Source organism: Archocentrus centrarchus, unplaced genomic scaffold (genome assembly GCF_007364275.1).
Source record: "Archocentrus centrarchus isolate MPI-CPG fArcCen1 unplaced genomic scaffold, fArcCen1 scaffold_54_ctg1, whole genome shotgun sequence".
In the NCBI taxonomy this organism is placed as follows: domain Eukaryota; kingdom Metazoa; phylum Chordata; class Actinopteri; order Cichliformes; family Cichlidae; genus Archocentrus; species Archocentrus centrarchus.
In genome coordinates, this window is record NW_022060276.1 from 265,417 (window position 1) to 287,979 (window position 22,563).

Here is a 22,563-nt window from a genome sequence, read left to right on the forward strand (position 1 = left end):
ACCCTCAACTTTAACAAGATTCCCAGTACCTGCACTGGCCACACAGCCCCACAGCATGATGGGACCACCACCAAATGTTACTGTGGGTACCAAGTGTTTGTCTTGGAGCGCTGTGTTCTTTTTCCACCATGCATATCGCCCCTTGTTATGTCCAAATAACTCAGTTTTAGTTTCATCAGTCCACAGCACCTTATTCCAAAATGAAGCTGGCTTGTCCAAATGTGCTTTAGCAGACCTCAGTGACTCTGTGGTGTTTGTTTGCTATTTGATATATTTAACTGAAATTGCTGATCCAAACAACCAATGATTTATAAAGGAAAATCATGAAAATTATCAGGGGTGCCCAAAGTTCTGCATACCACTGTATCATTTTCTTAGATTTTATTTATATCAGTTTACACAGGTAGTCATCTCAAAGTACTTGATCTTGTAAGATAAAAACCCTGAAACATGACAGATAGAAACCAAAAAAATCAAGTGTTTCTATGAACCCCTGGTGAAAAGGGAGGGGAAATAAAACAAGCTCAGGGAGAGAAAGCTATCTGGCATGATTAAGGGGAGAGAGACAAGAAAAAAGAAAAAAGTAGAGCACAGTGAGACCACATACAAGAAATGTGACCAGAAAACTACAGGAGAAGACAAAAGATAATGACATGCAGTAAGTCCAGTATGTTTCTGCACAGGGAGTAAAAAAAGAGAAAAGACAAAAAACAAAATCTTTAAAAAAAGTTTGAACCCTAATCTTAAAAATAGTGTCTCTTGAACCTAAACTGACTGCATGACTAAACTGTCACCAGCCTTATCCTCAAGATAATATGGAAGGAATTAAAGGAAGTCTACTGATTGTAACTGATTAGTCTGAATGCCTTTCTAACCTGAAATCTAATTTCTTATTTAATATGCTCTTTTCTTGGCTGTTTTTATCCAGGAATTTTCCGCTGGGTATATGAGAGATTTCGTCTTCCTGTAGCTCCCGTTTATGGTGGATTTCCTGTGAAGTTTCGAACTTTCCTGGGAGATCCCATTCCATATGACCCCAACATAAATGCTACTGAGCTGGCACAGAAAGTGAGTAAGCCACTTTCTTCCGTACTTTCTCTTTTAAGCTGTACTTCCAAATAAAACTACAGCAGTTGAAAGTGAGCAGTACCATGTTTCCACTGCCGAGGTGCTGGTGCTCGTGCCAGTGCTGGTGTCATGTCAATGAACACTTAAGAACAAGCCTCCGTTTCCACCGCGCTTTGAGAGCCGATCATCTACATGCGAGTGTGGGTGGGTCCTCCTCTGGAAACGGAAGCTGAAGGGCACAAATGTGGTAGAATACGCTCCCCTTTCTTGTGCTGCAAACACATTTACGCAAGTACGCATTTTTGTGTCCCTTTATCTGTGATATGGACCAATACAAAGTTCAACCTTAGGGCCCAGCCTAATTCACAGCCGTGAAAATCACATCGCTTTTCTCATGTTATACACGCCATGCAGTGAAATAATGGTAGAAAACTTTACATCGAGATGGCAGAGTCTCGCCCTTCTGCCGCTGGCATCACGCGTTCTTTCGAGTTGAACCCGTTTTTTAGCTGAGCACCAAGTGAGTTCGCTGTGGAAAAAACGCTGAATGGTGCGAACACTGGCACCAGCACCCAGTCAGTGATAAAAGGGCCATGGTGGTGCATCAGTTGTCTCACAGGAAGGTTCTGGGTTTGAACCTTGCTGGACGCTTACTGTATGGAGTTTGCATTTCTCCCTGTGCTCCTCCTGATTTATCTGGGTACTCGGGTTTCTTTCAACTAAAGAGATGCGTTCTACCTTAATTGGTCATTCAAAATTCACCCTAAGTGTGGCTGTGAAACAGATAAAATGGCTGAAGTGCATTAGTAAAGTGGTGGCTTAATTTTTAAGGCAGTCACTACTGCTAGAAAAAAGTTGGGACACTCTTGCTTAGATTACAGCTTTGCACATCTTGGCATGTCTAGTTACATCTTTATGAGGCAGTCACCTGGAATGGCTTTCAGTTAACAGCTGTGCCTTGTCAAGAGTTAATTTCTTGTATTTCTTGCCCTCTTAATGTGTTTGAGACCATCAGTTGAGTTATGAAGAGGTAGAGTGTGTACAGCCCTATTTTACAGGAATAATACATATACATTACTATGGGTAGAACTGCTCAAATAAGTAAAGAAAAATGACAATCCATCATTGACTTTAAGAAATGAAGGTCAGTCAGTCCGAAACATTTCAAGAACTTATCAGAGTTACTGTAGCCATCACCTCCAACCAGCCAGTCCACTCCTCTGTCCTCGCTCATCACCCAGGTCTTTCCATTGACAGAAGTGCTGCTTACTGGATTTTTTTAATTGTTTATTTTTTGTTTGTTTGTTTTTGCCCCATTCTGGGAAGAAACGAGAGAAATCATCATCATTTTGAGATCATCTTTGAGATCATAATTTTCATAAATGCCCAGACCCAGTAGTCCCACTGCCCAACTTCTGGGGAACATATCTGCCCTCCAGTGCCCTATGTGATGTGTCATGAGCTGTAATGTCTATAGTGTAATTAAAAAGGGGAGCTATGAGTGACTCACTGTGGCCTATGTGCCACACCTGCCTCACCCATGAAGGTATTTCTAAATTTAGTTGATTGAGATAAAATCTTTCAATTGCTGATGTTCCAGAAATTTACTGTTGCTGATTCCATATTTTGATATAAGTTCACTTTCTTTTTCTGACAAATATCTAGATTGTTCCAAATGAGTGTTAGCTTACAGGGGGTAACTGATGACTTAGTTATTTTAAAAAAAATCCCACCAGGCTGTCAGAGAGGTGTTTATTTTAAGGCTTTTAAAGCATGCTTTAAAAATCATGATATTCTTGATACTGGAGCTAATGAAAGCCAGATCTGAGATTTTTACTTTTCGACAAAGTGCTTGTTCTAGGTCCAACCATGGGCTAACTAACAAACTTAATTTGATCCATTTTGAAACATATGGCACCATATTGGTTAAGTAGTAGTGATAAAAATTTGGTAGTTCTAGACCACATTGCATTTTGGCTTTTGTAAAGTTTTTAAACTTAATCGCGATAGTTTGATTTTCCATAGAGATTTTGTGACGATTGAGTCTATTGACTCCAAACCAAGCAACAGAGGATTTATTAGGGATCAGTGAGAACAAATAGTTGATTTTTGGCAAAACCATAATTTTTATGGTAGAAACTCTCCCCATGAGTGATATAGGTAAAGTATTTCAACATGTAAGAATATCCTCTATCGTTTTAATAGAGGAATATGATTTAACTCTACCAAGTCTGAGAGCTTTGCAGAAAAAAATGATACCTAAATATTTAATGTTGCCTGACTGTAGTGGAGTGGTGATCTTCTGAAAATTACAATTCAGAGGCAACACTGATGATTTTTTACTCCATTGATGGAGTAAATAATCATCTGTTAGAGATGAGAACTTATTTATTTAAGTGAGACTGTCTTCAGAAGAGAAAAGTAATAATCTCAGCATCAAGGCTTATCTTATGGTCTGTCTTTTCAGTTTGAATCCCTTTAATATTTGCATTTTGTCTAATTGCTGCTGTTAGTGGCTCAATAAAGATGACAAAAAGCGAGGGAGAGAGTGGACAGCCCGGCCTGGCACCCCTCTGTAGACTGAAGCTTTAAGAAGTAAGATCATTTGTCCTAACACGTGCATTTGGGGAGCTGTATAGTGTTCTGATCCAGTTAATGAAGGATGAACCAAATCCAAATTTGTGTAGAACTGCTAATGAAAATTTCCATTTATCCCAAATGCCTTCTCTGCATCAAAAGAGACAACTGTTTCTAATTTGTTAATGTTAATTGTTATTACATTTATTAGTCTGTGTATATTCTTTGCTGACTGTCTACCCTTGATAAAATCTGTTTGATCAGGATGTATTTTGAATGGAGTGATTTATTTATTTTTTTTTAATCTTCTGGCAAATAATTTAAAGGTTTACATTAATAAGAGAGATTAGGCTCTAGCTTGAAGGGAGTGTGGGGTCTTTGCCTGGTTTAAGAAGTAGGCTAATGTTGGCAGAGTTTATAGTTGGAGATAGTGTTTGATCATTCTGAATCTGAGTCACCATTCTGAAAAAGTGGGTGCTAGCACAGACCAAAATTCTTTGTAGAACTCTGCATGAAAACCATCTGGACCTGGGGCTTTATTATTTGGGACATGCTGTAGGGCTTCATGGAATTCAGACATTGAAAGAGGTGAATCCAGAGCCACAACCTGTTCGTCATTTAGTTTGGGCAGATTTATATTGTTAAGAAATTATTCAGTAACAGCATCAGATGGATTAGTCTGTGATTCATAAAGGTCTTTAAAATATTTATTTGTTATATGATATGAACTCTAACTGATGCATTTTCCATAAAACACTGTTCATCTTCCAACAATGCTAAAAACTATGCTTTTTGTATTTCAGGTGCAGCAAGCAGTACAGTCTCTGATAGACAAACACCAGCAAATCCCAGGGAGCATCCTGAGAGCCTTGTTGGAGAGATTCTACACCAAACACAAAGACCACTAACATAAGTAATACTACAACAGAAACAAAATGTCCAGCGTGTGACCAAAACAACGCATCAGATTGGCTCAAATGGCAACAGCGTGCACCGTTTTAGTGGTCTAATGTGTTGGAATATTTGCACAATTTTCTTGACTTTCCCCAGAAAGCACGGAGGCTCCGTTTGCATACATATATTTATTGCACAATTTAGATATTTAGATTATCTTAATTGTTTGAAGCTAGACTTTTTGAAAAATATTGTGACATTAGATGTAGTTGTTGTTTGTAGTTCTGAAAAATATGTGAGATAAAGACAAATTTATTTGTTTAAAACCATAAGTGCATTTACATCAGCAAGAGATTACAAATGATATTTAATCAATAAATCTGGTTTATTGTTGATACCTAAGAATTGAAAGGAGCCAGTTGAGGTGGTTTGGGTATGTCCTGGGCAGACCCAGGACATGCTGGAGAGATTATACTTCTCAGCTGGCCTGAGAACGCCTTCAGGTCCTCTGCGGACGAGCTGGAGGAGGTGGTTGAGGAAGAGGTCGTCTGGGCTTCTCTGCTTAGGCTGCCCCCGCGACCCGGCCTCGGATAAGCAGAAGAAGAAGGATGGATGGGCGAACTTAAGAATTGTTGTGATTAGTACATACTGGAGGGAGCTACTGCATTGTTTTCTAAAAACTCAGGCATTGAACAGGTACTAAAGATTACCAACTTAACACTCTCAATTTCCTCTATATTTTTAGCATTGAATAAATTTTTATAAGATATATAAATGGCCCTCAGCATGGAAAAAAGTTCCTTTGAGTAAGCCCCCCCTTCATATTACAGCATATTCAAACTGAATCTGAGCATATGCTAGCTACAGGCAAGTATGGATATACACAGAAAGGATGGAAGGAAAATGTTTCTTTGTACTATATTGATGATAATAATAAGTTCTATTTTAGGCACCTTTCAAAATATTTAGGATCAATTTACAGAGAAGAGTTAAAAAAAAATAACCCTAATTAATTATGTTCCCAAAAATGTAATGAAATTGATTTTGTGGTACCAAATAACCTCATTCAGTTTTCACAATGTGTATTGAAGTGTTTGGCTGTGGCTGCATGTGGTCCAACAGCCTAGAAAGAAGATCCAATAAATCCAACATTGCCCCTGTACAAAACGCAAGCATCTTCTTACTGTGGTATTTATCATATCAGTGTACATACTTTGCATGTGTTTTTTAATAATGATGCAATGATCAGTTTGGTAATATCAGTTTTGTTTTGCACCTGGATCTGCAGTGCACAGTAGTGTTATTAACTAATCATTTTTCATGTAACGTTTAATATTTGTCATGTAAAGTAAATTTTGTTGTGATTTGGAGATGAAATAGTTTTTTGTGTATGTGCAAACACTGTGTATTTGCATGTATGTGCATGTAAGTATTGTGATTCAGCAAATGTTTTTGCACACACTTGTCAAAATGTCACTGCCATCTCAGTTTTTTTTTACAAAGCTTTTCTGAGACCAACTGTGTTTCTGAGTGATATCTCACTGGATGATTAATGTCTGCGCACTGGTTGCCTTTTTCCATTTTAACGTCACTAGGTGTTGATGACCTAACCTGTATTTTTTAAATTATGACAATATAATGTATATGTTAAACTTTTAAATATTGAGACCCATTCCAACCTGTCAATAAATGTATTTTATTAAGATGTTTTAAGGACATTTATTTGCCCTGGATAGGGTTACTGGGGCCCCATCCTGGAGCCAGGCTTGGGGAGGGAGCTTGAGGGAGAGCGTATGGTCGCCAGGCCCACAGTGCCCGGCCGGGCAGAGCCCAAAGAGGAGACATGGTTCTGACCTCCTGTTGGGCCACTACCCACAGAAGGTGTTGTAGGGGTCGGGTGCAGTGTCTGTTGGGTGGTGGCCAAGGGCAGAGGCCCTGGCAGACCAATCTCTGGTTATCAAGGTGAAGCAATTCTGGCAAACCATCAGGTGACTCAGGAGGGGATAGCAGTGCTCTACTCACATAATCTATAGTGCGGGGCGGGTGCTGCTGACTTCAACTGAGGCTATAGTCAGGCAGTGGAAGAAATACTTCGAGGATCTCCTTAATCCCACTGACATTCCTTCTGTAGTGGAAGCAGAATCTTGGGATGAGGGGGATGACTCACCCATCACTGGGGGTGAGGTCATGGAGGTGGTTAAACAACTCCTTTGTGGCAGGGCCCCTGGGGTGGATGAGATTCACCCCAAGTTCCTGAAGGTTCTGGATGTTGTAGGACTGTCTTGGTTGACACGTCTCTGCAATATTATGTGGAGATCTGGGATGGTGCCACTGAATTGGCAGACCGGGGTGGTAGTCCCCATCTTTAAGAAAAGGAACCGGAGGGTGTGCTGCAACTATTCAATTTTATTTATTTCTATAGCGCCAAATCACAACAAACTGTCGCCTCAAGGTGCTTTGTATTGTGGGTAAAGACCCTACAATAATACAGAGAAAACCCAACAGTCAAAATGACCCCCTATGAGCAGCACTTGGCGACAGTGGAAAGGAAAAACTCCCTTTTAACAGGAAGAAACCTCCAGAAGAACCAGGCTCAGGGAGGGGCGGTCATCTGCCGCGACCGGTTGGGCTGAGGGGAGAGAAAGACATGCTGTGGAAGAGAGCCAGAGATTAATATCAATTAATGATTAAATGCAGAGTGGAGTATAAACAAAGTAAATAAGGTGAATGAGAAGAAACAGTGCATTATGTGAACCCCCCAGCAGACTAGGCCTATAGCAGCATAACTAAGGGATGGTTCAGGGTCACCTGATCCAGCCCTAACTATAAGCTTTATCATAAAGGAAAGTTTTAAGCCTAATCATCTATCATGGGATCACATTCCACCAGCCTCTGGAAAGGAGGGTCCATCCATTAGTCGAAACTCAGAGTCAAGAGGAGCAATGTGATTTTTGTCCTGGTTGCAGATCACTGGACCAGCTCTATATCCTCTCAAGAATATTCGAGTATATGTGGGACTCTGCCCATCCAGTCTACATGTGTTTTCTGGACTCAGAGAAAGCATTCGAATGCATCCCTTGGGGGTGTCCTATGGGAGGTGCTGCAGGAGTGTGGGGTGTCTGGTTCATTGTTGCGGGCCATTCAATCCCTACACAACCACAGAGACAGCTTGGTCTGTATTGCTGACAATAATTTAGTTCAATTCAGTTTTATCACTAATCCAAAACCCAACAGTTGCCTCAAGGTGCTTTGTATTTTAAGGTAAAGACCATACAAGAATTAAAGAGAAAACCCAACAGTCAAAACGACCCCCTATGAGCAGCACTCCTTTTTAACAGGAAGAAACCTCCAGCAGAACCAGGCTCAGGGAGGGGGGGTCATCTGCTGTGACCAGTTGGGGCTGAGGGGAGAGAGACAGGACAAAAGGCACACTGTGGGAGCGAGCCAGAGATTAATTCTGCAAATAATTAAATACAGAGTGGTGTATAAGCACTGTAAAAAGAAGTGAATAAAAAGAAACACTAAGTGAATCAGCAGCCTAGGGCTATTGCAGCTTAACTAAGGGATGGTTCAGGGTCACCTGATTCAGCCCTAACTAGTGTTAATTTTGACAGCAAATTTGGATTTAGTTTTAGTCATTGTCTTTTGACGAAAATGTAATTTAGTCTTAGTCATAGTTTAGTCATCTGAATAGTTTGTCTAGTTTTAGTTGACTAATTAGTGTAAGATTATAGTCGACTAAATCTACAGCCGATTCAGTCGACTAAAATATAAAGGGTGTAAAATGTAAATGCTTTTTCTTCAGTTCCCTTGAATTAGTCATTATACACACAAGAAATTAAACATTTATTAAAAGTTATGGAATATTATTAATGCTTGAAAGACCAATACACACAAACATATTGAACAAACAACATCTTTATTTACCTGACTTAACTTCTGTATATTGCTTTTTTTTTGCAGTATCTTACTCACAATTGTAATGTAATGTAATGTAAAGCTTTATTTATATAGCACCTCTCAAAACAGATGTTACGAAGTGCTTCACAACAGGACAAAGAATAATAAAAACAAATTAAAAACAAATTAAACAAATGCCAAGCTAAAAAGATGTGTTTTTAAAAGACCTTTAAAATGCATCAGTGAGTCCGCCGCTCTAAGATGGACAGGGAGAGAGTTCCAGAGACGGGGAGCCACTGAGGCAAAAGCTCTGTCTCCTTTCGTTTTCAGTCTTGTAGAATGCACAGACAGTAGTCCTTGATCACATGACTGCAGTGATCTAGAAGGAGTATAGAAGTGAAGGAGTTCACTGATATACAATGGGGCTTGCTTGTGAAGAGCTCTAAATGCAGGTCTGTACACACTGGGCCAGATTTTCTAATCTCTAGCCCATTGGGTTAACAGGTTAATTGTGTATCATAGGTTATGATGGTGATGAATGAATGAAATGAAAAGTAAGATTTGACTTGTTATACCAGTCTTGTGATATAGGCTTCTCCTGGAGAATTTGTCACTACCTGTCTTCTCAATTCTAAAAAAGGGAAGAAATTAGTTAGAATTTTTGACTCTGCAACCACATGTTGATTTGTTTCATTTGTTATAAATCAACAGAATTCCAGAACGCTGGCAGAATAAATAAAAGAGGAAATGAACAAACTTGAGGCCAGAAAAATAACCACAGTGTCCTTTATTAAATGAATTTGGTAGTTTGTGTTGCATTAGATTCAAATAAAAATTTACAAAAATCTCGTATATACAAAAGTCTCATTTTTATTATTTTATTATTATTATTAATAATAATATTATTATTATTATTATCTTTTACAATAAAATGTACTTTTCCCCCATTGAATGCTTTTTTTTTTTAGCACTTCATACTTTCATCACACAATGCAACTTAGTGAAGAGACCAATATTATTTTGTCTTAAACATTTGTATCTTGTTTTTTTTTTTTTAATACACCACATACACCACATTTATCTGTTTCTCTGTATTATACTGTCATAATTATAGCCATCATGGTGGCATCAAACCTCTAAAGACACCCTTCACAGTCAAAACTCAAAAAGAGAGGAATGTTCCTTGTAACATGTACACATTGCATACATTTATTTACAGATAAGCATTTAAGTTGATCAGTTCACTATCTGTGGTATTCCATGTTTAACCAACTTGCTAAACAGACATCTGTACAGAATGATTATACATGTCCGACTGGATTTTGTCTATTATTTTTTTTAACTGTTACTGTGCTTGTACTAAGGCTGGATAAGCCCGTGTGGAGCTGTTGTTGCTGCACAGATTGTGTTGACCATTCAAACTAGATAGGGTTGCTTTTGTCTGGTTGGATGCAAATAGTTAAAAATAAATAAATTTCTCTGTTGTGCTTGCAGGTATGTCCAGACCACAGCAGCAAAGCATTATTAATCCATTACAGCTGACACAGAGACAGCCACTGGACCAAAATGCTAGCAAAGAAACATAATCTATTCAACACATCTGAAGGAGCTACAGCGGGCTCTGAAACAGTGCACTGATCCCGTGTGCTGGCTTTCAGAGTGGAGCGGTGTTATAGTAGAATAGTTGGAGGTTTTCAGTTGTCAGCTCCTGTGACTAAATGTGGGTGTAGTTGAAAGCGAGAGCGAGTTTTCCGTCTTTGTTTTGGTTATGTTTAGCCAACTCTAATTATTTTACTTTGGTGGGAGACTGTACAGGCTTGTTTCCCATTCTACCCTAATACCAACCTCCCCAAATATATGAGCCAAACGGCTTCCCACAAGAAGCCCTGTAAAATTGGTTGGTTGTGTCCTCTATACACTTCCTTATTACATGTTTTTCCATATTCTTACATCAGTGTTGAATTGTGAGACTAAATTGAAATGGTTCTATGATTGTAATATTACATATTTAACATGTAACATGTGTCCCTGATGTTTGTAGAATTTAATTATGTAACTCCTTACAGTAACTGAAAGACCCCAAAAATGTTATTCTGTGAATGGATATTCTTTACTGTGAACGTTTTACTCACACATGGATCACTTTTTTTGTTAGACTAGCTGATAACAGTGCAGGAAAACAAGGAGGAGTAAAGAAACAAAAAGAATAGAACTGAAATGGTGATTTCTTTTTTTTTTTTGTCTTTCTCTATATTGCTTGTTCATTTCTTTATAGCAGTAGAGTCACAACTGATGCCATGTGTTGCAACTAAAGAGAATCTGCTGTATTTCTTACAGCTGAACACAAACATCTTCATGGAGCTCAGAAGATGCAGTACTGAAGGCTACACAACCACATTGTTAGAAAAAGGTGATACTTCCTAGTATAAGCACAGTAACTGCCACACATTATGCTATTGAACAGTGTAAAAACATCACGCACGCACACATTTAATCAGAAAACTGAGCTGTGGTGAACTCCAGCCTCAAACAAGGTCCCATGTAATGATGTTGAAATAAAGGCAAAAATAGAAATATTTTTATTTTAAGGCAAACAAAACACAGAAAGCAGCTAAAAAAGTAATGAGCAGAGTAAGAGAGGTCTCTTGATGTGTCCACCAGTCACATGAGAACTGGAGCACCTGTGGGATCTTATGATAGCACCTAATCTCATTTTTTATCATAACTGTGAGACTTAAAAAAAAAAAAGTGGGACAGAGACCAATGCTGTCCTGCTGCATTTAGTCTTCAATAACAGATTAATTAAAAATTTCCAAAATTTTAAACTCAAGGACCAAATGGAGTAAAATACTGCATGATATTTCATACAGTATTTGGCATGTGGATGATATATGAAATATTAAATTGATTAAATAATTTTTTACAGGTTTAAAAAATAACTGCTAAACTGATGATTACAGTATTTCAGTCTACTGGATGGACGGAAACTACTTTTTATGGACATCTTAAAAACCAGTAGTGTAGTAGGGCCACAGAGGTGCAATATTCTGAAAAAAACAGAAACATTTATTTGCAAGATTGAAATTGTGAATCTATAAGAAATATTAACTCAGTTACAAGAAAAGCCTGCTTCTTCTTCTGAACATGAATCTGAACATTCACTGCAACGTCTCTGCTGATACTGGAGCAAAACTACCAGCTCTACACTGCATTCAACTGTAATGTATAATTTGATGAGCATATCAACTGCAGATTAATATACAGCAAGCAGGACCTCATGTTATTCAGTGTCACTTGGAAAGAGAAGCAATGTGCTTCCTTAACAAAAAAACAAAGGAATTTTTTCAGAAATTTGACCTTGAACACAAAAGGGGTGAAGATTATTTCAAACATTTTTTGAGTTTTACTCTAATGCTCAGTTCAGTGCAATTTTCATTGCGTCAAATTACAACAACAGTCACCACAAGGTGTTTTATATTATAAGGTAAAGACCCTAAAAACTAATGCTATACAACTGTCATACTGACAGTGTTATACGTTGGAGGGTCTAATATTTATTGTTGTTTGGAATTCGTTTTAATTTTGGGAAACATATTCGTACTTAAACGGATTTACATCCTGAGTCTTTCGTGTCGCCTGTGGTACAGAGACAATGGATTGGCAATAACAAATATGCTGGAAGGGTTTATTCATGAAACAAACTGAGGTAGTTTTATGTTCAGTACATATTAGTACCATCATTTATTTGTTGATGGTGATGACTAAACTAAGGCTACAACTGAAAACTAAAAGAAATTGTTTGGATGCCTCAAAAAATTTAAGACTGCATCTGCAAACCTGTTTCCAAAAAAACTGTGTAAAATGTAACACCGTGTAAAATTCAAATAATAACCAATGTAGTAAAAATCATTTAAACCCCGTTGATTTAACTGATAGTGCAGCAGGAAGCTGTGTGGTGAAAACAAGCCGGAGGTTAGCCGGGTCAGTGCAGTGGTTGAGAATTTCGCTGATGAATTCCACCACAGAAACATTTCTGTATTTAATTTGGTGCTGCCTGAAGATCATGGCCATCCAGTCCTGGTTTTTAATTCTGGTAATTATAGTTTACAGGATAAAACCCCAAATGTCTGCAATTTTATATTGTTTTGTTTTTTAAATTTTGCACATCTTTGAGGAGGTTCAATTCAATTCAGTTTTATTTGTATAGCGCCAAATCACAACAAACAGTCGCCTTATATTGTTTTTTGCAACATGTCACTTTTCAAAATTAGCACTTTTTTTGACACATTGTCTTTGTGCTATTTTAAATTAAATATATGCTTCAAGTATTTTTTTCACTGATTGCATTTTTTCCTTTTAATTTACAAATAGTGTTCTTATTCTTGGAACTGGGGTGCACACATGGAAAGCTACACAAATAAAGCCTTTAGACTTTCTCATAATCTGCTGACATCCCAGTTACTGATTCATTTTATTAACTCTTTTCCAAAACAAATAACAACAAAAAAAATACAATTTTATTTATTTATTTTTTTGCCTGATTTAAAGAGATCAGGAAAGTTTTCCATAGCCTAAGACTTTGATCCTGAACAGGCAGGCAGCTCCTGTAGAGCTGAGTAAGTGCAGCCTTATTCAGTGTGTGCCATTCTCTAACAGTACTGTGCCATCATGAAACTTGTGTCTTTTCCCCAAGCAAAGAAACAAAATGAGAACTAAAAAACCCTTGATATCTACATTACCCACAAAAAAACACCTTCAGCTCTGAGGAACAACAGGCCGCACAGGTCTGGAAATATCCCTCCTTCAAACGCACTTCCTCAGATGCAGTATTTTCAAACTTTCAGTCTTTAGCTGTCACTGATGTTGCTTCAAATCAGGACATCTGTCTAATGTTATGCAGCTTCTTCTGGAGCCACAAAGGCTTTACTTATACGGCATTTTAACATAAGCAGTAGTGCATCCCTTCACCAAACACACTTTGATGTGTAATCAGTGCACTTCCCTTCAGAATAATGAAAATCTCAAAATTAACTGAAAAACAAACAAACAAAAAAAATAGGATAAAATAAAAGCTGTGATAGAGATCATCCTCTACACACACACACACACACACACATACACACACACACACAAACACACACACACACACACACACGACTCCTGAGCCACGTTCCAACCAGAAAGAATAAGACACTTACAAGCAGCTGTTGCTGAACTAAGAAAACACTGTGTTTGCATGTTTTTAGGTCCCCTCGTCAGTCTGAGGAGATTTTTGCAACTGTTTCAAATGCAAAAACAATTTCTGCCAAACTAGAAGGCCAGATTTTACCTTTGCTGTTCACTTCTGTACGGTATAAAACTGCAGATATTACCATTTAAATTCAGATATACTTAAGAAGTTACTTTATAATAATAATCAACAAAAGTAAAAAAGACTACAGTGAAGCTTCTGAAATACAGCAACAAGTTTTTCAAAAAGATTTGCTAAAACATGCAAAACCACTGCTTTAGTCCTTTAAAAGTACGTCTCTGGTAGAACTCAGAGCCTTTATTGTAAGCACAAAAATATGCCTGTTTCATTCAAGATTAAATTTTTACAGATTAAATTTTTGAATTTTTCACCACCACCAAAATATAATTAAAAAAACCCTAACATATGGAACTTAAACTTCTATCTAATAGAAAACACAAAGAATGGTGGGAATATGCCAGTTTTTACCAGCATAGAATATTATGGATACTCATCGTCCTGGTTCTCTAAGTGGTCTGTATATATACATCTTTGTTTCCACATCAGGCTGGCCCTTTTCCTGTGGGTTTAGACAATGGCCTGAAACAACATTTACAGAAAAGACCAGCTGAGGTCAGAAGAGCAGTCTCGTGCCACAACACTCTTCCTTTTCCACTTTCCTCTTCCCGCGCTTTAAAACAAAGACATTGTGCTTGTGAGAAAACACAAAACACAATATGCAGACACACTGTTAGCAGCGGGAAAGCAAGGGAGAGCACTAAAGTTCTTGAATTGTTATTTTTAATCTGTGAAGTAAAGTTATTAAAGATGCCACAGCTCTCTGTTCTGTCTTCAGTCTCCGGTTTTCTCTTTCTGGGGATGCTCCAAGCTTTGGAACACATACATGCACACCATGTCAACAGGACCATGACAGTTTGACTGTGAGATCAAATGGACCATGGTATTTGTATTTTTAAAAAGTAATCTCAGGATAAACTTGGTAATGTGACAGGTTCATCTTTAATATTGGGACTGAACCCAAAGTGCTTTTTCTGTTGTATTAGACTTTCCCCAGCTGACACCTGTTTACCAGCAGAGACTGCAGACTGTTGGAACAAGCTACGTGGTGCACAAAAAAACAATAATTTATCATATCAAACTGATTTTTTTCATACCACATTTAGAGCAGTGAATGGTAAATTCACTGCTCTAAATCTTCATGGGTCAGGATGGCTTTGCTGACTCCTCTGACACTTGCTACCAGTTAAGGACAAATCCTAACCTTCAGAAAAACAGGTTTTTTCCTGATCCAGGGTATAACAAGCTACTGGATGGATTTCAGTCACTCGTGTGTGAATAAATAATGTGAGACTAATCGAAGCTCAGGGAATGGCAGGCAATATTCTCACAGATAAATGTGTGAGGCAGAAAAAAGTCTTTGCGTAAATGTTTTTCTTTGTAACAACACTGTGTGTATGTTTATTACGGCACTGCTTTATGCGTAATACATTGATTTACCTTTGAAAAATGCTGTGTGCCAAAATGCCATCTACCGGAGTTTGTATTAGTTTACTTCTAACTAACGTCATTAGATCACACCACTGTGGCTGCAGACCCATAGTCATTTTTGGTTAGAAAGGTTCCTAACTTGAGTGAAATGACCTGGAATTGTAAAAATATTAAAATAACAAGATGACATGAAAGAGAGGTCTTTTGGGACACTTTTCACAACACTGCATTTCTGTTAGAATAAATTTAGCTACTTTAGACCTACTTCCAAATGTTTTTTTTTGTTTCTATCTCTTCTTTCCTCACTTTAAAAGTCACATAATGAAAATGCCTGTGTTCCATCACTTAGCTTTACCAGAGCACGTTATGTAGCATGACCTGAATCGAGCCTTAATCCCACATTTTAACGTCTCATTTTCTCATTTGCCAATGGACACTACCAGCACAATGCTAACATGTGTTGTGTGGCTTGGTTGTTAAATGTGTTGATTCAAAATGTAAAAACTCTAAGTCATCAGTGTTTCAAAAAAGGAACATTTTTCCTAGAAAGGTCACATGTGTAAATGTGTACCTACAGCAAAGATTCTACTCAGACATCCAATCACATGTCCTCCTGAGCTTCTTCTTTTGTGTGAACGCCAAACACACATACACAAGCACGCACGTGCACACACACAAACATATTGCCAACAAATACATCACAAAAAACACAGAATTACAATGACTTCAGTACCCTCTACTTCATGTCTAAAATAAAAAATTCTGCATGTTGCATGACTACTGTACATCCTGATGGCTGGTTGGTTTGGCTGAGATGGCTGCTTGTCTGTGTTGTCCATCCCCGACTCATTTCAAGTTCCTGCCTTATCCTCTCCTGTCTTCTATTCATTGGTGTCTGCCATTTGATTTCACTCTTTCACTCTTCACAGACAAGCAAAGACTGGTATCATTATGCAGCTGGGTTTATGAGGCTGAACTACAAATAGTTTCGTTGAGCTGCCAGGGAGATTTTTTTCTTGGCATTGGGTGAATTTGACAAGCTTCCTTTTGGGAGAAAGACCATTAGCTAGTGTTTAACCTTTGTCCCTTTTATATCTTGCTTTCTGTTATTACATCTAGCCAAATTTGGTATGCTTTGTCTAAACAAAACAGAATGACTAGTGGTCATTGAGTATAGATGCTACTTTGACCACTGTCCTTTTGTAGTTCACTTTCTGCCTGACCATGTTTCAGTGTAGATCACAGCGGTCCAGTAGCAATGAAAGCTCTAGGTCAGAGCAGAACCTTTTGGACTATGCAGTCATCTCTAAGTTGCTCCTTAAAAAACTAGAGGATGTTTCCAAGGAACCTTTTTGGCACTAAGAGAAAGTGAGTAATGAGTGTTATGATGCTGATGAAAGTACCCACCTGGTTGTGGCTGATGTGGGATCACAAAATCAGAACTATCAAATGGTAGGAAACCAACACATTAGGACAAATATGACAGTTCAAGTTTGTAATTCAGGTCTCATTTAGTTTCATGGGAATATCTGATGTTTAAATGCTGTCTGTATGGACATTAACAGTTTTATTATTTCCAATTTTTATTATTTTCCACCTTAACACTCCATCAGCTTCTTGTTGGTTTAAGCACAGTTTCAAAACACTATTTAGCATTTAGTCCATACAAGACAGGATTTATCTGATGAGTCTAAGTAAAAATAATAGCAACGATCTGACCAGCATATCAAGCCTACTAGTGACACTAACTGAGCTTGTACTGAATTGCTCATCCAGCCATTACCAACAGTCCCAAATGGTACTGGTTGGGTACTGACACCCAGAAATAGAAAAAGAAAAATGGCAATGGGAGATGAAGATTGAGACTGATGCTAGTAACAAATTCTTATTGCCACAGTCCCTGTTGCTGTTTTTGTCATCACAGGATACCACTCTGTTGCTGTGCCCCTACAGGGTTTCTGAGAGTCCTGTGGACTATAGAGTGGTCTCATATTCCAACCGCTCCTGTACCAGAGCATCGTCTTTGTACTGCAGTCGTGGAGGAGTCAAGGAGGAGTCTATGGCCAGAATTGCTTTGCGTATACTGCGGTCAAGGACATGACGCTCCCAGGCCGGATAGCGGTTCCTACAAAGGTCGATCTTGATGACGGTCTCTTCTAGGCGTGGAGCACGAGAAGATGGCGTGGATGGCACTGTGGGTCGGACCTGAAACACTGGCATGCAGCCATCGCGCTCAGAATACTTGCCCATGTCGCGTTCCAGGGTTGTGGTGGCACCTCGGTTGGAGCGCAGTGAATTGGTGGCACCTTCCGATGGTAGAGTGGAGAACTGAGCGGTGGGGTCCAAATCGAGGCCCTGGCCACTGGGTGAGCGTCCAAAGCGTGGCCCATTCGGGTGAAAAAAGGCATAGTACATGAGCATGAAAACAATGCCGGTGAGGAAACTGCTGAAAATGACACAGAGTGCTGGCACTGCAAAGGCGTCAGTATTTTGAGGCAATCGGTAGAGATACCACAACACACTGAGAGCAGCATTCTCCACCAAGATCACCAGGTAATAGATAAAAAGCCGACACCTGTACAAAGACATGAGACATAATGACAACAAATTAATCAAATTTCATAGTATTTGGAAGACCACTAGATCAATAATATAAGTCTAAGGTCTCAAAGACTGTTTTATATAAGTCTTCAATTTTCAGTACTTTAACATTTACTGTATCATTTTCCAAAGTACTGAAAATTGAAGACTTATATAAAACAGTCTTCAATTTTCAGTACTTTGGAAAATGATACAGTAAATGTTAAAGGTCATCTTAGTGAACAGATGTGAAACTGGCCCAAGAAAAGGAAAAACTAAATTTTTGACAGGATGACATATCAGTACTCAGACATAAGGGACGAGGACTCACTGAATGATTTTGATGAGGATCAGAAAATAATGTGACCACTATGCAGTCACCAGATCTCAAACCATGGAAAGACCTATGAGCTTTTGCACATTTGAGCTCTTAATTCTGAGCTAATTTTTTGCACACTTTTTCAATTAAGTAGCTTTTGGGTTAATAACTAAAATACAAAAGGTTACTTCCATCCTATCCTAATCAAAAATGATAGTATATTACTTTGCACTGCACATTGTACACTCCTGATTTTCATTATACAAAACTACCACAAAGTACTTTACTACCAAGATAGCTGTTTGAACTTAATGTACCCAAGGGTTTTTTCAAATTAAAAGTTAAAGTTAAAGAATTAAAAAAAAAATCAAGCCACATCACGCTGAATGGGAAATGCATTCACCTTGTCCGTCCTTCCTTGACATTAAACCAGGAAAAGATGTAGATTATGCCCACCACCATGTCAAATACAATCTCTTCCCACTTGCTGATACAGAAGTCTGTCTCACAGTGAACAATCCAGAATGTCATGATGCACCAGTGCAGGACGATGAAGATGCCAAAGTAGAGTTGGAACACAGAAGCAAACAGAGCGAAGGTGATGACTCGAGCTGCTATAGTAAAGAAGTGCCAACAGAACTGGATAATGACTGCCAGATAGCTGATGGGCTTCTTGTCATCCCGAGACTCTCGCAGGGCCTTCTGATAGGAGGCCAGGGCCCAGGCCAGAGAGACGAGGGAGGCTGCAGCTGTCATTCCTAGAAGAGACAGAGACACAGATAGAGAAACTAACTGATTTTAGATGGATTGCAGAAGCACTGTGATATTTTGAACACATGTGGAAAGGTGAATGGACCTGCATAGCCTGCCCCAGGTTGTCTTACTGTACCTTAACATAATGAATGAATAAGTGTGCTTTGGGTCATTTGCACCCTCTGTATTTATATTCATTACATTCATTACATTCATATTCATGAGGGCATGGTTTGATTGTAGAGTCTGTAGGTCCACCTTTGGTGTTGGTGAGCTGGCCAGTGCCTTTCTTCTTTTTAGGAATGTACCAGATTGCTGATTTGGCTACTTGTGAAGATTGTGCTTTCTTTTTATTTGGGTGTTTCACACTAGTGATAGCCTCCTTTATTTATTGTTTATTGTGGCTTTATTTTGAGAATGATAAAATAATACACCAAAAGAAATAACAATAATAATCATCACAAATAATTTAATAATAATCATCCTTTTTTTTTTCTTCCAGTTTATCTTATCGCAAATCCTTCCTTACAGTTGGTTGTAAGGAAGGATTTGGATTTGGTAAGGAAGGAATAATTATTGTAGGGTCTTTACCTTAAAGCACCCTGAGGCAGCTGTTTGTTGTGATGTGGTGCTATATAAATAAAATGTAATTTAATTATATATGCTCATATATATGTATACACACATAGTGTGTAGGTAAATGGAGTAGTTCTTATATAGTGCTTTTCTACTGTAGCTCACCACTCGAAGCACTTAATACAACACGCTTGCATTTACCCATTCACACACACACATACTTCCTACCTAACATCCACATTCATACTTTGATGGCTGCATCAGAGAGCAACTTGCATTCAGTACCTTGCCCGAGGATACATTGGCATGCAGACTGGAGCAGCCAGGAATCAAACTACCAACCTTCTGATTAGTAGATGACCTGCTCTACCTCCTGAGCCACAGCCACCCCTAAGTAGTGAGTGAGAACACCCAGTCAAAGCCCTGTATCCTCCTTGTACCTTTAAAGTGAGTCATGCTGGGATGTGCTTACTTCAGTTTCTCGCTCAGTCTTATCCTCATGAACTCTTTCAGTTTTTACACCATCTCTATATATCTGCACTTGTTTGGTTCTTTGACAATTCCCAAATAACATAATTTTAATTTTACTTGGATTTAGTGATACTTTGTTCCTGTCAGACCATGGCCTGTCAGACCAGCAGCTCCTTTAGATTCAATTCAATTCAATTCAATTCAATTTTATTTATATAGCGCCAAATCACAACAAACTGTCGCCTCAAGGCGCTTTGTATTGTGGGTAAAGACCCTACAATAATACAGAGAAAACCCAACAGTCAAAATGACCCCCTATGAGCAGCACTTGGTGACAGTGGAAAGGAAAAACTCCCTTTTAACAGGAAGAAACCTCCAGCAGAACCAGGCTCAGGGAGGGGCAGTCATCTGCCGCGACCGGTTGGGCTGAGGGGAGAGAAAGACATGCTGTGGAAGAGAGCCAGAGATTAATATCAATTAATGATTAAATGCAGAGTGGAGTATAAACAAAGTAAATAAGGTGAATGAGAAACAGTGCATTATGTGAACCCCCCAGCAGACTAGGCCTATAGCAGCATAACTAAGGGATGGTTCAGGGTCACCTGATCCAGCCCTAACTATAAGCTTTATCATAAAGGAAAGTTTTAAGCCTAATCTTAAAATAGAGAGGGTGTCTGTCTCCCGAATCCAAGCTGGGAGCTGGTTCCACAGAAGAGGCGCCTGAAAGCTGAAGGCTCTGCCTCCCATTCTACTCTTAAGTATCCTAGGAACCACAAGTAAGCCAGCAGTCTGAGAGCGAAGTGCTCTGTTGGGGTGATATGGTACTATGAGGTCTTTGAGATAAGATGGTGCCTGATTATTCAAGACCTTGTATGTGAGGAGAAGAATTTTAAATTCTATTCTAGATTTAACAGGGAGCCAATGAAGAGAAGCCAATATGGGAGAAATCTGCTCTCTCTTTCTAGTCCCTGTCAGTACTCTAGCTGCAGCATTTTGGATCAGCTGAAGGCTTTTCAGGGAGCTTTTAGGACAGCCTGATAATAATGAATTACAATAGTCCAGCCTAGAAGTAATAAATGCATGAATGAGCTTTTCAGCATCACTCTGAGAAAGGATGTTTCTAATTTTAGAAATATTGCGCAAATGCAAAAAAGCGGTCCTACATATTTGTTTAATATGTGCATTGAAGGACATATCCTGGTCAAAAATGACTCCAAGATTTCTCACAGTGTTACTGGAGGCCAAAGTAATGCCATCCAGAGTAAGTATCTGGTTAGACACCATGTTTCTAAGATTTGTGGGGCCGAGAACAAGAATTTCAGTTTTATCTGAATTTAGAAGCAGGAAATTAGAGGTCATCCAGGCCTTAATGCCTTTAAGACATTCCTGCAGTTTAACTAATTGATGTGTGTCATCTGGCTTCATTGATAGGTAAAGCTGAGTATCATCTGCATAACAATGAAAATTGATGCAGTGCTTTCTAATAATACTGCCTAAGGGAAGCATGTATAATGTAAATAAAATTGGTCCTAGCACAGAACCCTGTGGAACTCCATAATTAACCTTAGTGTGTGAAGAAGACTCCCCATTTACATGAACAAATTGGAGTCTATGAGATAAATATGATTCAAACCACTGCAGTGCAGTACCTTTAATACCTATAGCAAGCTCTAATCTCTGTAATAAAATGTTATGGTCAACAGTATCAAAAGCTGCACTGAGGTCCAACAGGACAAGAACAGAGATGAGTCCACTGTCAGAGGCTCTAAGAAGATCATTTGTAACCTTCACTAATGCTGTTTCTGTACTGTGATGAATTCTGAAACCTGACTGAAACTCTTCAAATAAACCGTTCCTCTGCAGATGATCAGTTAGCTGTTTTACAACTACTCTTTCAAGAATCTTTGAGAGAAAAGGAAGGTTGGAGATTGGCCTATAATTAGCTAAGGCAGCTGGGTCAAGTGATGGCTTTTTAAGTAGAGGTTTAATTACAGCCACCTTGAAGGTCTGTGGTACACAGCCAACTAATAAAGACTGATTGATCATTTCTAAGATTGAAGCATCAATAATTGGAAAGACTTCTTTGAACAGTCTAGTAGGAATAGGATCTAATAAACATGTTGCTGGTTTGGAGGAAGTAACTATTGAAGTTAACTCTGAAAGATCAACTGGAGCAAAAGAGTCTAAACAAATACCAGCAGTGCTGAAAGCAGCCGAACATGAAGAATAATCTTTGAGATGGTTATGAATCATTTTTTCTCGAATGTCTAAAATTTTATTTGTAAAGAAATCCATGAAGTCACTACTAGTTAACGTGAAAGGAATACTCGGCTCTACAGAGCTCTGACTCTTTGTCAGCCTGGCTACAGTGCTGAAAACAAACCTGGGGTTGTTCTTATTTTCTTCAATTAATGATGAATAGTAAGATGTCCTAGCTTTACGGAGGGCTTTTTTATAGAGCAACAAACTCTTTTTCCAGGCTAAATGAGCATCTTCTAATTTAGTGAGACGCCATTCCCTCTCCAGCTTTCGGGTTATCTGCTTTAAGCTGTGCATTTGTGAATTATACCATGGAGTCAGGCACTTCTGATTTGAAGCTTTCCTTTTCAGAGGAGCCACAGTATCCAAAGTTATACGCAGTGAGGATGTAAAACTAGATTCCCCAAGAACAAAAAATAATTGTGTC

The 22,563-nt window shown here is 38.6% G+C and overlaps 2 protein-coding genes across 5 annotated transcripts in view; one reads left to right on the top strand and one right to left on the bottom strand.

Moving 5' to 3' along the window:
• Window positions 1–6,242, top strand: part of tmem68 (transmembrane protein 68) — a 54,629-nt gene extending 48,387 nt beyond the window's left edge. For 2 of the 4 annotated variants that reach the window (XM_030725387.1, XM_030725390.1), the window contains 2 exons: window positions 929–1,068; window positions 4,449–6,242. In XM_030725387.1, the coding sequence (XP_030581247.1) occupies window positions 929–1,068; window positions 4,449–4,553 (245 nt within the window). In that variant the 3' untranslated portion in view covers window positions 4,554–6,242. Of the gene's footprint in view, window positions 1–928; window positions 1,069–3,581; window positions 3,760–4,448 lie in introns of those variants that run through there. The other 2 variants (XM_030725389.1, XM_030725388.1) reach the window with 2 other exon arrangements.
• Window positions 6,243–9,267: 3,025 nt separating this feature from the next.
• Window positions 9,268–22,563, bottom strand: part of xkr4 (XK related 4) — a 37,424-nt gene continuing 24,128 nt past the window's right edge. The window contains exons 3-4 of the mRNA XM_030725404.1: window positions 18,481–18,835; window positions 9,268–17,753 (exon numbers count right to left, since the gene is read on the bottom strand). Coding sequence (XP_030581264.1) covers window positions 17,153–17,753; window positions 18,481–18,835 — 956 coding nt within the window. The 3' untranslated portion in view covers window positions 9,268–17,152. The remainder of the gene's footprint in view (window positions 17,754–18,480; window positions 18,836–22,563) is intronic.